Below are 15,483 nucleotides of genomic sequence, written 5' to 3'. Positions count from 1 at the left end.
GTGATATCCAAATTGTTAGTTACAGTCTTGTCCCATCGCTGTAACTCCCATACGGACTCGGGAGAGGCAAAGGTCGAGAGCCGTGCGTCCTCCGAAACACAACCCTGCCAAGCCACACTGCTCGCTTAACCTGGAAGCCAGCCGCACCAATGTGTCGGAAGAAACACCGTACAACTGGCGACCGGGTCAGCGTGCAAGCGCCCGGCCCGCAACAGGAGTCGCTACAGCGCAATGGGACAAGGACATCCCGGCCGGCCACTCCCTTCCCTATACTATCATAGATGACGCTGGGCCAATTGTGCGCCGCCTCATTGGTCTCCTGGTCACGGCTGGCTGTGACACAGCCTGGGATCCAACCCGGGTCTGTAGTGACAGATCAAGCAATGCGATGCAGTGCCTTAGACCGCTGAGCTACTCGGGAGGCCGGGGGGGGGGACAGATTTCTATGCAAAGGAAGATTTTCTGCTCGTTTTGTTCCATTCTAGGAAATGACTGCACAAACACGATATGAATAGAAGTGTTGATGAATGAACAGCATGGAGTCATGCAGAGGTTGGGATCTTTAGGGAAGAATTCCAGCCCGTCTCTTGTTAAGTGCTCATTAACTTATTGTAGAAAGCAAAGACATGCTACAGAACTTGTGACTAGTACATATTTTTTTTTTTTTAAACCTCTCACTTTGGGTTGGATGTGCCGATGTGTACTTCATACATGCATAATATATGAGCTGAATTATTGTCTTACCTCAATTAGCCGCGAAATCCCTAGTTTGAAAGCGACTGTTTTCTGGAAGCTGTGCCATGTTCCCTTCATTTCCCCCCACGTGGGCCAGCCCCCTAGCAATTCGTATTCCAGCCAATGAGCTTTAGTCCCTCGCAATTTGAGTGACAGCTAGCAAGATGTGAACACAGCAATGTCAGAGCGAGAGCAATGACGTGGTGCACATATGCAACGTAGTAGCAATTTTCAGGGACCACCTTTAGCTCGTGAGTGCTACTTTCAGAACTACTGGATAAAAAGTATACTAAAGTACCAGAGAATTTCTTTAAGAGCTTGGAGGAAACTAAGCAAAAACAAGATGGTGTAATTTTTATCAGAAAGACTGATTTATGGCTTTCGGTTTGAGGGAAAAGCTCAAAACAAAACCACACCCTTATCTATGGGCTCATACAGTCATTCTGTTTGAAAAAGCGTCTCCAAATGAGATTTTAAAGATGGTATCCTTTGACCAAAGTAGGCCGATGCTGTATGCATGGTGCCAAAAATATGCAAAGAGCTCAAAATACACTGCAATGGGAACGATGTACACCAAAACAAAGCTTATCATTTAGCTAAATACACTAATATATATATATTACACACACAAAACATGGGGACAGCCCTTCAAATTGCTGGATTTGGCTATTTCAGCCACACCCATTGCTGACAGATGTATAAATGAGATGTTCGACGAGCAGGTATCCACATACTTTTGGTCATGTAGTGTTTGTATATTACACAAAAAATATACATACATACATACATACATACATACACACACATATATATATTTAATCTACTTCTGTGGAAAAACATCATGCTTCAATACTACAGCTTAGAATTACAATCCCAGCTGTCCCGACAAACATATCTGGCCTATTCTCACCCAAACAACTATGCAATGAATCTCCTACAGCTCGACATCTTTAATCCAAGGCAAGGGGGGAAATACACTGTCACTTTAAATCCCTTCTCCTGCTAGAGGCTACCCATCCCCCACAGTGTTTTCCCCCCCATCCCCATTTCCTGTCCATGCACTACAGAATGTATCCATATGATAAATGCATTCACCGGTAAATATGGGGATGATATGCAGTAACTAGTAGATATGTTTCTAAGGTAGAGAACAGAAGAGCGGGTTAAGCAGTGGCCATTACAACTCAGGAGTAATCCATCCTAGCAGAGCCACCCCTCCCCCATTTCCACTACACCATGTGGCCAAACCTTTGAAAATCCACCACAGTACACACACACACCATTGTTACTGATTCAGTAAAGCTGCGATGAGAGAGCACTACCAGCATTCCAAGCCCTGCTCTCACAATCACACACTAACGGATCGGTGGACAAGGCCAATCTGCACAGGGGGGCGCAGCCCCTGCCTCAGCTGACACTGTGCTGTCATAGGCGATACCGGGACAGTCGCAGACTCTCCTCCACTCAGCAAAAGCCAATGAATCGACAGGAGTGAGGAGAGATGCTATGACTCGGGGTCAGCATCTCCTGCTAGTAGTGAGAGAGCAAGTGAACCATGGGCAGGGATCCGGCTTCCTTTGTCTCAACAGAGTGGATCATCAGCTGATAAGAGCAGAGACCAGAGTTGCATTCTACTACCTCTGCTGCTAGCCAGGGAGCCACAGAATGCACTCAGTGAGACCATTACACAATACATCCAGCACAGTCAAAACAGCTGGTTTAATGCCCCCCCCACACACACACACACACACGCAAAAGCATTTACTATTCTGGCTCCAATGGTCTAGCAGCTGTTATTTGGCATGTTTCATTACAATGACTTGTCTCTTGTGATTGACTTGTGCAGAACAGGGAGCAAACATTTGAGTGTTCAATAGTAGCCAAAATGTTTTGGTTGTGTATTGGCGTGACCATACAGCATAGGACTAGAATGTTTTTGCTGCTTGCAAGAAACCATGGGTATTGTCATTGACCTATCAAATAGGGTTGGGCAGTATACCGTATCTCGGGGTATTTTGAAATACCCTCGGTATGATTTTCCAATACCGTATGCATGTATGTATATAGACACACACACACACACACACACACACACACACTGTTCAAAAGTTTTGGGTCACTTAGAAATGTCCTTGTTTTCCATGAAAACATACATGAAGTGAGTTGCAAAATGAATAGGAAATAGGTTATAAATAATGATTTTGAATTCAAATAATTGTGTCCTTCAAAACTTTGCTTTTGTCAAAGAATCCTCCATTTGCAGCAATTACAGCCTTGCAGACCTTTGGCATTCTAGTTGTCAATTTGTTGAGGTAATCTGAAGAGATTTCAAAACAAAGTTTGTCACGTGTGCCAAATACAACAGGTGTAGTAGACCTTACAGTGAAATGCTTACTTACAGGCTCTAAACAGTGCAATTTCTAAGTAAAAAAAAAATTATATATTTTTTTTTTTAAACATAAGAGTATTAGTTGAACAATAGATAAGTAAAGAAATAAAAACTGTAAAAAAGACAGTGAAAAATAACAGTAGCGAGGCTATATACAGTAGCGAGGCTATATACAGGCACCGGTTAGTCGGGCTGAATGAGGTAGTATGTACATTTACATTTTAGTCATTTAGCAGACACTCTTATCCAGAGTGACTTACAGTAGTGAACGCATACATTTCATACAATTTCATACATTTTTTCCTGTGCTGGCCCCCCGTGGGAATCGAACCCACAACCCTGGCGTTGCAAACACCATGCTCTACCAACTGAGCTACAGGGAAGGCTACATGAATCTATAGTTAAAGTGACGGCACACAATGCAAATAGTCCAGGTAGTCACTTGTTTACCTGTTCAGGAGTCTTATGGCTTGGGGGTAAAAACTGTTGAGAAGCCTTTTGGTCCTAGACTTGGCACTCCGGTACCACTTGCCATGCAGTAGTAGAGAGAACAGTCCATGACTGGAGTGGCTGGGGTCTTTGACAATTTTTAGGGCCTTCCTCTGACACCGCCTGGTGTAGAGGTCCTGGATGGCAGGTAGCTTAGCCCCAGTGATGTACTGGACCGTACGCACTACCCTCTGTAGTGCCTTGCGGTCAGAGGCCGACCAATTGCCGTACCAGGCAGTGATGAAACCAGTCAGGATGCTCTCGATGTTGCAGCTGTAGAACCTTTTGAGGATCTAAGGACCCATGCCAAATCTTTTTAGTTTCCTGATGGGGAATAGGCTTTGTCGTGCCCTCTTCACGACTGTCTTGGTGTGTTTGGACCATTCTAGTTTGATGTCCACTTCACCAACAAGGAACTTGAAGCTCTCAACCTGCTCCACGACAGCCCCGTCAATGAGAATGGGGGCTTACTCGGTCCTCCTTTTCCTGTAGTCCACAATCATCTCCTTAGTCTTGGTTATGTTGAGGGATAGGTTGTTATTATGGCACCACCCGGCCAGGTCTCTGACCTCTTCCCTATAGGTTGTCTCGTCGTTGATCACCCTATGCATCCTGAAGCACCCCCCACAAATTGGATTGGCTTAATGGGCACTTCTTACATACCATACGGTCAAGCTGCTCCCACAACAGCTCAATAGGGTTGAGATCCAGTGACTTTGCTGGCCACTCCATTATAGACAGAATACCAGCTGACTGCTTCTTCTCTAAATAGTTATTGCATAGTTTGGAGCTGTGCTTAGGGTCATTGTCCTGTTGTAGGAGGAAATTGGCTCCTATTAAGCACTGTCCACAGGGTATGGCATGGTGTTGCAAAATAGAGTCATAGCCTTCCTTCTTCAAGATCCCTTTTACCTTGTACAAATCTCCCACTTCACCAACGCACCCCCAGAACATCACATTGCCTCCATGCTTGACAGATGGCATCAAGCACTCCGCCAGCATCTTTTCACTTTTTCTGTGTCTCACGAATGTTCTTCTTTGAGATCAGCACACCTCAAAACAGATTTGTCTGTCCAGAGTTAAGACCCAGAGTTTCCTCTGCTGCAGAGGAGAAGTTCATTAGCGTTACCAGCCTCAGATTGCAGCCCAAATAAATGATTCACAGAGTTCAATTAACAGACATCTCAACATCAACTGTTCAGAGGAGACTGTGTGAAATCAGGCCTTCATGGGCAAATTGTTGCAAAGAAACCACTACTAAAAGGACACCAATAAGAAGAAGAGACTTGCATGGACCAAGAAACACGAGCAATGGACAGACTGGTGGAAATCTGTCCTTTGGTCTGATGAGTCCGAATTTGAGATTTTCGGTTGCAACCGCCATCTCTTTGTGAGACGCAGAGTAGGTGAATGGATGATCTCTGCTTGTGTGGTTCCCACCGTGAAGTATGGAGGTGGTGCTTCGTTGGTGACACTGTCTGTGATTTATTTAGAATTCAAGGCACACTTAACCAGCATGGCTACCACAGCATTCTGCAGCAATACGCCATCCCATCTGGTTTGCGCTTAGTGGGACTACCATTTGTTTTCAACAGCACAATGACCCAACACACCTCCAGGCTGCGTAAGGGTTATTTGACCAAGGAGAGTGATGGAGTGCTGCATCAGATGACCTGGCCTCCACAATCACCCGACCTCAACCCAATTGAGATGGTTTGGGATGAGTTGGACCGCAGCGTGACGGAAGGGCTCCCGAGTGGCGTAGCAGTCGAAGGCACTGCATCTCAGTGCAAGAGGCATCACTACAATCCCTGGTTTGAATCCAGGCTGTATCACATCCGGCCGTGATTGGGAGTCCCATAGGGCGGCGCATAATTGGCCCAGCGTCGTCCGGGTTTGGCCGTCATTGTAAATAAGAATTTGTTCTTATCCGACTTGCCTAGTTAAATAAAGGTTAAATGTAAATAAAATTAAATGTAAAAGCAGCCAACAACTGCTCAGCATATGTGGGAACTCCTTCAAGACCGTTGGTAAAGCATTCCATGTGAAGCTGGTTGAGAGACTGCCAAGAGTGTTTAAAGCTCTCATCAAGGCAAAGGGTGGCTACAAGCATTTTGCTACACCTGCAATAACATCGGCTAAACAAGTGTATGTGCCAATAAAATTTGATTGAAAAATCTAAAATATACTGCTCCAAAAAATAAAGGGAACACTTAAACAACACATCCTAGATCTGAATGAAAGAAATCATCTTATTAAATACTTTTTTCTTTACATAGTTAAATGTGCTGACAACAAAATCACACAAAAATAATCAATGGAAATCCAATTTATCAACCCATGGAGGTCTGGATTTGGAGTCACACTCAAAATTAAAGTGGAAAACCACACTACAGGCTGATCCAACTTTGATGTAATGTCCTTAAAACAAGTCAAAATGAGGCTCAGTAGTGTGTGTGGCCTCCACGTGCCTGTATGACCTCCCTACAATGCCTGGGCATGCTCCTGATGAGGTGGCGGATGGGCTCCTGAGGGATCTCCTCCCAGACCTGGACTAAAGCATCCGCCAACTCCTGGACAGTCTGTGGTGCAACGTGGCGTTGGTGGATGGAGTGAGACATGATGTCCCAGATGTGCTCAATTGGATTCAGGTCTGGGGAACGGGCGGGCCAGTCCATAGCATCAATGCCTTCCTGTTGCAGGAACTGCTGACACACTCCAGCCACATGAGGTCTAGCATTGTCTTGCATTAGGAGGAACCCAGGGCCAACCGCACCAGCATATGGTCTCACAAGGGGTCTGAGGATCTCATCTCGGTACCTAATGGCAGTCAGGCTACCTCTGGCGAGCACATGGAGGGCCGTGCAGCCCCCAAAGAAATGCCACCCCACACCATGACTGACCCACCGCCAAACCGGTCATGCTGGAGGAGGTTGCAGGCAGCAGAACGTTCTCCACGGTGTCTCCAGACTCTGTCACGTCTGTCACGTGCTCAGTGTGAACCTGCTTTCATCTGTGAAGAGCACAGGGCGCCAGTGGCGAATTTGCCAATCTTGGTGTTCTCTGGCAAATGCCAAACGTCCTGCACGGTGTTGGGCTGTAAGCACAACCCCCACCTGTGGACGTCGGGCCCTCATACCACCCTCATTGAGTCTGCTCAATCGGTCAGAAACAGACACATTTGTGGCCCGCTGGAGGTCATTTTGCAGGGCTCTGGCAGTGCTTCTCCTGCTCCTCCTTGCACAAAGGCGGAGGTAGCGGTCCTGCTGCTGGGTTGTTGCCCTCCTACGGCCTCCTCCACGTCTCCTGATGTACTGGCCTGTCTCCTGGTAGCGCCTCCATGCTCTGGACACTACGCTGACAGACACAGCAAACCTTCTTGCCACAGCTCGCATTGATGTGCCATCCTGGATGAGCTGCACTACCTGAGCCACTTGTGTGGGTTGTAGACTCCGTCTCATGCTACCACTAGAGTGAAAGCACCGCCAGCATTCAAAAGTGACCAAAACATCAGCCAGGAAGCATAGGAACTGAGAAGTGGTCTGTGGTCCCCACCTGCAGAATTACTCCTTTATTGGGGGTGTCTTGCTAATTGCCTATAATTTCCACCTGTTGTCTATTCCATTTGCACAACCGCATGTGAAATTTATTGTCAATCAGTGTTGCTTCCTAAGTGGACAGTTTGCTTTCACAGAAGTGTGATTGACTTGGAGTTACATTGTGTTGTTTAAGTGTTCCCTTTATTTTTTTGAGCAGTGTATATTTTGATTTGTTTAACACTTTTTTGGTTACTACATGATTCCATGTGTTATTTCATAGATTTGATGTCTTTACTATTATTCTACAATGTAGAAAATAGTAAAAAAAATTTTAAAAAAACCCTGGAATGAGTAGGTATGTCCAAACTTGACGGGTACTCTATATTTATTTAAGTTGCACTAGATGAAACTCTCCAGCTGGGTTTTGCTAACGTTAACTTTCCAGGATCAAGCTTCTTGGTAAGAGCAGCAGAGACAATCACCTCCTGGATTAAGATCCTTGCTGTCTCATTTTCTTTTTTGTGAGTGCTGCAAACTGAATTTTGAGATACATGCGTAACTTTATGAGCTGGCTTGTCATCTGTCTTAGTAGTGAATGTTTGCATGCGCTCATTAGCATTTACCTAGCATCCACTGTGGGGATTCCATACTTGCTATCATGTTGTTGTCGTTCTGGTAAGCAACGTTTTTTGGGCTGTTTTTGTTTTTCGTGCGGGGAAAAAAGGAAGCCCTGTGTGCACTGCCGGTAATACCGTCTATCCCGGGATGGCACAGGCACAGTATGAAAATCTGAATAGTGCCCAACCCTACTATCAAATAACTAGTGATCTTTACGATCAGATGGTTGAAGGGATTACGATTTTTGACTGGCTTTGCTTTCAGTGTGAAAACCATAGTAAGCAACAGGCGATGAGGCATTTGAACTGGGTGAGTAAGAACCCTATACAAAAATAAATCCTTAATCAGTTCAAAGTTATTCAGAAAGAAATGGAACTGACTTCTTTGACTGTACTCAGCTGAAATGTCATGGAGATACAAAATAGCTGGTCCCACGTGCTGAGAAAAGTCCTGTAGGTTCCCCACAGCCACACTTATCAAACGCTCCTTGTATTAAATTGTAGGTTATTGAAAACCTCATGACATAACTGAATCTTGAAACTCATTCATGAAAAGAAATAGTAAAATAGTAACAGTGGCTTTCTCTGTCAGCCGCTCTTCTGTCGAATCCTATTTTTCTTTTCAATCAAAGTCTGAAGAGTGCAACAACCATGGCACCATAATCAAATAGCGGACTACGGTCATTCACAACAAATCTTTGAATTAGAAAATTGCAGAAATTCCAAGAACTACTAAGGTGAAGAGATGGAAAATGAAACAATATCAGCACTTCAATATGTAGGCTAACCAAGTAACTGTTGAATGCATTGGCTAAGTATCAAGAATTACCACTTTAACCAATTAACAAAATACCAGAGACGTTAGTATAGTGTTTGACAACAATCATGCAGCCAAATGACAAATTATTTGTGTCTGATTGGGATGAATGGTAACCATAACCATACACAAACGGATTCATTAACATGATTTATACATTTCTCAGGTAAGAGAAATAAATCATTTTATTTCAACAAAAGCGAAAATAAACACCAGTCATTTTCACCCCAACCCCATACGCACCCCTCCCCCAAAGTCGACTAAACAAGGAGGGAACTACACAACAAAGCAGCGATAAACAAATTGCCAAAAATGAAATCGGCGAGACTACAGGTATATAGGCCTAAATGTATGCGTCACTGAACTAGATAATGAGGACATGAACAATCCCATTTCGCGTGGAAATCCAGAGTAGAATGATATTTATTTATTTATTATATATATATATATATATATATATATATATATTGATATATATAGTTATTTGGAGTACTCCCTCATCCTACTGTTCTGAAAGAATACATGCCAAAGAATACATTAATTAACAATTACGCTACAAGTGATGTGGGCTGTGCGAAATAAGTGGAATTCTAAGCATCATTCACATCAATTTCAGCACCTCTGTCAGCTCGCTTCAATGGAGATAGATCTTCAATCATGTGGTTTAATTTAGTCTACACAGGTCAAAATACACTGATAAGTCTAATACACGTGTAAACACTTCCAAATGCATCACCTTGTGTCTCTCCATCTATGCATTTCCAATAGAGTCGCAAACACTTCTTAAGCAATGATATCTTTGCAACATGAGGCCACATGACTTAATCGTTGGCTTAAAAAAAAAACGGTCCTTCTTTCACATTTCAGCCAAATACGATAAGCTGTCATTCAAATAAATGCGACACTTATATTTTAATGACTAATCATTGAAGATTTACCATAACAATGTATCAAACTCATTCGAAATTGTATGTTGTCGCGAATTACTTATTGATCTACAGTGAACCAATGCACCGAAAAGCCTAAATAACCTTTCGCATCAATACTCAAAATAACAAACATACAAAATGTTATCCATTTAATTATTGACTTAGCTATTTTAATGCCATTAAATGTGTCGTTTTTGTACCATTCGATAGAGCCAATATCAATAGTCAAGCGACTACCTACAGCACGTTATCCCTGGTTTGGGTACATTAGAATAATCAGAATTGGTGTTCTGCTTTTCTGTTACAGTGTGAAATCACTGAATACATTCGGATTGCCAATTCACAAACCCTAAGAGTAAGCGATAGCCTATTACATAAATAGAGTGCTTACCTGCACAAAAAGTTCCCAGAAGTGCAAAAGTCAGACAGGAAGCAAACATATTCCTTTAATTAAAAAGAAACACACCAGATGTTCTCCTTTTTAACCTATTTTCCTTTGCGAACATTTAAAAAGATGATAGCACAACACGAGCCAAATGTCCCAAGGCCTTCGATGTCCACCGCACCAAGAGTTTGTGTTGCTTTTGTGTGTACAGCCCCCCAATGCAACAAAATTGCACGGGCTAAAAACAAGTTTTAAATATAAACAAATCCATTGGGAAAGGATCGGTCGAATCCAGGATGTAAAATCGACAAGGTAAAATAAACTCGATGTTTAAAAGAAACAATTTTCTCGCTCCGCGGTGCGCGTTAACCTTTTCTACTGTGTAGTGGTGAATGACTGAGGACAGGGTCCGATATTCACATGCAAGAAACTGAACTGAGTCCAAAATGGCTTCTGAGAGGGGGAGTAAGCCAGAGTAAGCACAGTCAGTGGGAAAACCCGGATGTTTAAATACAAAGACAGGAACACAATCACAGAGGCATGGGTAGGGAGTGCAGTGCAGCAATGTTGGAGCTTTAACCAATGCTTTACATTTCAGTTAAAATACTAGACAAGAAGTACGACTTAGAAAGGGAATTAAATTACACACATTGGTAATAAAGGTCAACAGGCAAAACAATAAAATTATAATAATATTAATATTGCTGATCTAAACATAACCCTATCTTTGGCTTTAGATCAGCAATGCTTGGAAATAAAAACACAGGGTCTTTTTTCTGGAAAGGCTGTACACTTTTCATTCTGCAATTAAGGTAAGTCTGCTTTCATTACATGGTTATTTATCTTAGAGATACAACATTCTGGAAAAAAATGTTAAATTGCTAACAATGCCAGGTAATAATGTAGCCTATAATGTATGTTAGCATTTTAATTATATATAAAGCCATAGGCCTATAGCCATATATAAAGCCATAGGCCTATAGCTTCAATAAAAGCCATGCATATCTTGATTAGTCTGTAGTTGTAAGAAAGTAGATCAGCTTAAAATGTCAAACCTTCAAAAAAGTATTGCACACATCAAAAGGTTTTATGTCACAACTTGGAAACACATGTCTTTGTTTTTACACAGTGTACACATTGGAATTCATCCAAAGATAAATTGCATTCATTGTGAAATTGGTGTAGAAAAGCATTCCTGAACTAAGGTGAATATGTAGGCCAATCACCAACAGTGGATCTGCTTGGGAGCCTTCTCTTATACACTGAGTGAGACATTTTAGTTAAAGTTATGCAATGGCATGTTATAAACATTTGCTACCTCAGCAACATCTTTTTAACACCCACCGAAATATGTGACTGCCTGTTATTATTTTTATAGTGCATCTCTCTCTCTCTCTCTCTCTCTCTCTCTCTCTCTCTCTTTCTCTCATTTGTCCATGGCTATTCTCTCTCTCTCTCGCTCTCTCTCTCTCTCTCTTTCTCTCATTTGTCCATGGCTATTCTCTCTCTCTCTTGCTCTCTTTCTCTCTTGCCAATCTCTCTTTTTCTCTCATTTGTCCATGGCTATTCTCTCTCTCTCTCTCTCTCTTGCTCTCTTTCTCTCCCTCTCTCTTGCCAGTCTCTCTTTTTCTCTCATTTGTCCATGGCTATTCTCTCTCTCTCTCTTTCTCTTTCTCTCAAACTATTGATCTAGATCCTTTCTTGCCAGGAGCTGAAGATTTGGAGAACATTAAAGCCTAACAATGAAATATCTCCTCTTGTCTGGAGCTTCAGTGTGAAGCACAGTGTTTCCCAAACTCGGTCATGGGGACCCCAAGGGGTGCACGATTTGTTGTTTTTTTTGCCCTAAAACCACACAGCTGATTCAAAGCTTGATGATTAATTCATTCATTGAATCCCTTGTCCCTTAACATATGGGCCTTGATAGATATTCTATTGCAGTCTTTTTTTTTTATCTCAAAGAAACTTCAGGTTTGGACGTATCGGTAGATTTGCACTGAAGTCCCAGATTAGTTCATTTCAATTCTACAACAAGAGAGAGAGAGAGAGAGAGAGAACACTTTCAGTTTTAGACATATCCTTGAAAAAGATGATGTTTGGTGTCAAGAGTTCGTTGTTTGAGATCAAACCAGTGGAAATTGCATTGGTGATATCAGTAGATGAGGTATTCACATGCACTGATTGACCGGCAGTAGTGTGTAAAATGCTCCCTCTTCACATTTATGTACTTCATATATCCCTCCACCCTTAAAGGTTGCCATGGGAACAGCAGAAAAGGTTAACATATCCTTAAGACAGTGGTTGATCCTGGCGACACTTTTTGTTTAACCTGCCGACAGATGCTTTTATAGCCAATGCATCCTTTGTGGTTAAACACATCAGTTTACTCTTTCATGTTTGTATGAAACATTCATCTCACTTAATCAAATGGCATGGTGCACAACAGCTAAGTTTGAAAAAACTCTGTAGCTTTTAGTATCACACCGTTTGTCTTTTTCTATCATCAGTCAACACATAGTCCTGATGACCTCCCTCATACAAGCCATCCACTACAACTGTAGTGTAATTACTCTGTTTGTTGTATGTCAGGTAGTGATGATGGACAACAAGGAAAGCGGAATAGCAACTGGCCATACATCAGGAACAATTGTATAGCAACCACTGCCAATATAGAACGACCTGTTCCGTTTAGTGCCAGATTTAATACTACAGTACTAATACAGTGCTTATCAGTTGACAGAAGGCCTATGGTGGCAGTGGGCTCCTTGTCTTTTGCACTACACTACTTCACGCACTCCTATGTATGAGCCAGGCAACACGTCTTACAAGGCCTCCTGGACAATGTGGAGCGAGTTATGTCGTTCTGAACATTGTATCAAATCTCAGAGCAGGCTTGTACATGCTACGCACAGGTAAAAAATTGTCAGTCAGCAGTACACATCGCTAAAGGGCTTGTCAGACACACCAGTGAATGGCATGACAGTAGACTGTCTCCTTAACATAACTGTATGTAACTTGACATGTACAGGTTAACCACATGTCAACAGTAGCATACCATACCATGTGTCCTCAAGACCATGTGTCCTCAAGACCATGTGTCCTCAAGACCATGTGTCCTCAAGACCATGTGTCCTCAAGACCATATGTCCTCAAGACCATGTGTCCTCAAGACCATATGTCCTCAAGACCATATGTCCTCAAGACCATGTGTCCTCAAGATGAGTGAGAGAGAAATGTATTAATATTGTAATATTTGTATTCAGAATTTTATTTCCTGCTGCTATGCTCAAGACAACATTTTCACACACACAGCCTCAGGTGAATAACACATAGTTCTTCTGTATGTGTAACCGATGTGAAATGGCTAGTTAGTTAGCGGTGGTGCGCGCTAATAGCGTTTCAATCAGTGACGTCACTCGCTCTGAGACTTGAAGTAGGGTTTCCCCTTGCGTTGCAAGGGCCGCGGCTTTTGTGGCGCGATGGGTAACGATGCTTCGTGGGGTGTCAGTTGTTGATGTGTGCAAGGGTCCCTGGTTCGAGCCCAGGTTGGGGCGAAGAGAGGGATGGAACCTACACTGTTACATATGTACAGGACACACACTAATGATATGTATCAGCATACATTACAGAGGAACACCAACACGACACACAAACACACACACACAGCCAAAAACACACACACACACAGGTGAATGGCGTGCTAGCAGTCCTTTCCGGTCAGTGTATCGATTTCATGGCGCCCTTGAGGGCACACCATGACTCAACAGGCAGGACTGGTATTCCATGATTCAGTCAAACCATACTAACATTCCGAGCTGGAGGAGGATGTACATGTTGGGCTCCCGAGTGGTGCGGTGGTCTAAGGCACTGCATCTCAGTGCTAGAGGCGTCACTACAGACCCTGGTTCAATTCCAGGCTCTATCACATCCAGCCGTGATTGGGAGTCCCATAGGGCGGCGCACAACTGGCCCAGCATCGTCCGGGGTAGGCTGTCATTGTAAATAAGAATATGTTCTTTACTGACATTAAATAAAGGTTACATTAAAAAAAATGAAATAAATGTAACTGCCAAAATAAAGGAAACACCAACATAAAGCTTCTTAATAAGGTGTTGGGCTATACAAGTGTTTCCATTATTTTGGCAGTTACCAGTATGTGGTTATCAATTATGACTACGACAGTTAGCCATGAGATTAGCGGACGGCTAGCTTTCAGACATGGAAACGGGTATACTCATGAGAGGCCAACACGGCAGCGCTCTTTGAATGGCATGTGGTGTGTGATTGCGTTCTGTTGAAGGAGAGACAATATGATAGAAGTGATGTGAATCTCTGTGTCAACATGTTGTTTGTTTCCTCTTGGCGTTGCTTGTATCACATTACACACACACACACACACACACACACACACACACACACACACACACACACACACACACACACACACTACGGCACATTCAGTTAATGTACTGATAGACGTGTAGTATGTGCACGTAGGCACCAGCATTATGTCTCTGTGAGGCTGGAGGATTTGATGCACGGCCAGGGAACATCACATGACGGCCTTGCATAAGTGTCCCGTCATCAGAAGAGCCTAATATATACAGTATATGGCTGTGATCTTAGCAGGCAAATATCATGATGTAAGTCCTCTATGGTCACAATGTGTTCCCAATGTCCACCAATGATTAATGCTCCCCATTATGTTTCATAATGAGAGGTGATCATCATATAGAAGATGGAACTCTCGTCCACAGATCTATACGAATCCTTTACCCACATCAAAAATATGATATGTTTCTATACAGATATAGCTCTTGTTTAAGATCTAGGCCATTCTGTCCACTATGTGTTGGAGTGATTGGTACATTTACATTTGCTGTGTGGTGATCTTGAGGGAAGCATCTCGTATGACTCACAGAGCTGGAACTGTGTCAATATTTGACGGAGTGGAGGAAATCATTTTCCAGCAAAACAATATCTCTGGCAAACATAAAATCAATCATAAGCAATTAAGTGGAGGTGAAACATATCCAGCTACTTAATAATGTCCAAAAGCTCTTATCTGTAGGCCTATGCACCATTGATGAGACAAATGCATTTTCTTCAGGAAAATCTGTGGGCGAACTGTGAAATTATCTACTCACTCATTTTAAATTCAGGACATAATATTATTTTGACATTTTTGTTGTGCCAATAAACCAAAATCTGGCAGCAGGATTTACATTGCACACAGTTGAAAAAAAGTTTAAAATAATAGCAAGCTGCCAGATTAAAATGGGCTTCACTGTATTTTTAGCACATATGTCTGCTCTTTTGCACCACAAAAATGTTGCCTACAGTGTCACGCCCTGGCCATAGAGAAGGTTTTATTCTCTATTTTGGTTAGGCCAGGGTGTGACTAGGGTGGGCATTCTGTTCCTTTTTCTATGTTCTTTATTATCTATGTTTTGGCCGGGTATGGTTCTCAATCAGGGACAGCTGTCTATCGTTGTCTCTGATTGGGAACCATACTTAGGTAGCCCTTTTTCCCTCCTTGGGTTGTGGGAAGTTGACTTTGTTTAGGGCACATAGCCTTTAGCT

General features: G+C 42.8%; 1 protein-coding gene across 1 annotated transcript in view; it reads right to left on the bottom strand.

Moving 5' to 3' along the window:
* LOC106590375 (activin receptor type-2B) overlaps window positions 1–10,354 on the bottom strand; it is a 66,503-nt gene extending 56,149 nt beyond the window's left edge. Inside the window, exon 1 of the mRNA XM_014181341.2 lies at window positions 9,907–10,354. Within this exon, the coding sequence (XP_014036816.1) occupies window positions 9,907–9,955 (49 nt within the window). The 5' untranslated portion in view covers window positions 9,956–10,354. The remainder of the gene's footprint in view (window positions 1–9,906) is intronic.
* Between the last annotated feature and the right edge of the window lie 5,129 nt (window positions 10,355–15,483).

The sequence above is a fragment of the Salmo salar genome, chromosome ssa29 (genome assembly GCF_905237065.1).
Source record: "Salmo salar chromosome ssa29, Ssal_v3.1, whole genome shotgun sequence".
Taxonomy (NCBI): Eukaryota; Metazoa; Chordata; class Actinopteri; order Salmoniformes; family Salmonidae; genus Salmo; species Salmo salar.
Note: the sequence above shows the minus strand (reverse complement) of the source record. Positions and strands in the feature narration are given on the sequence as shown.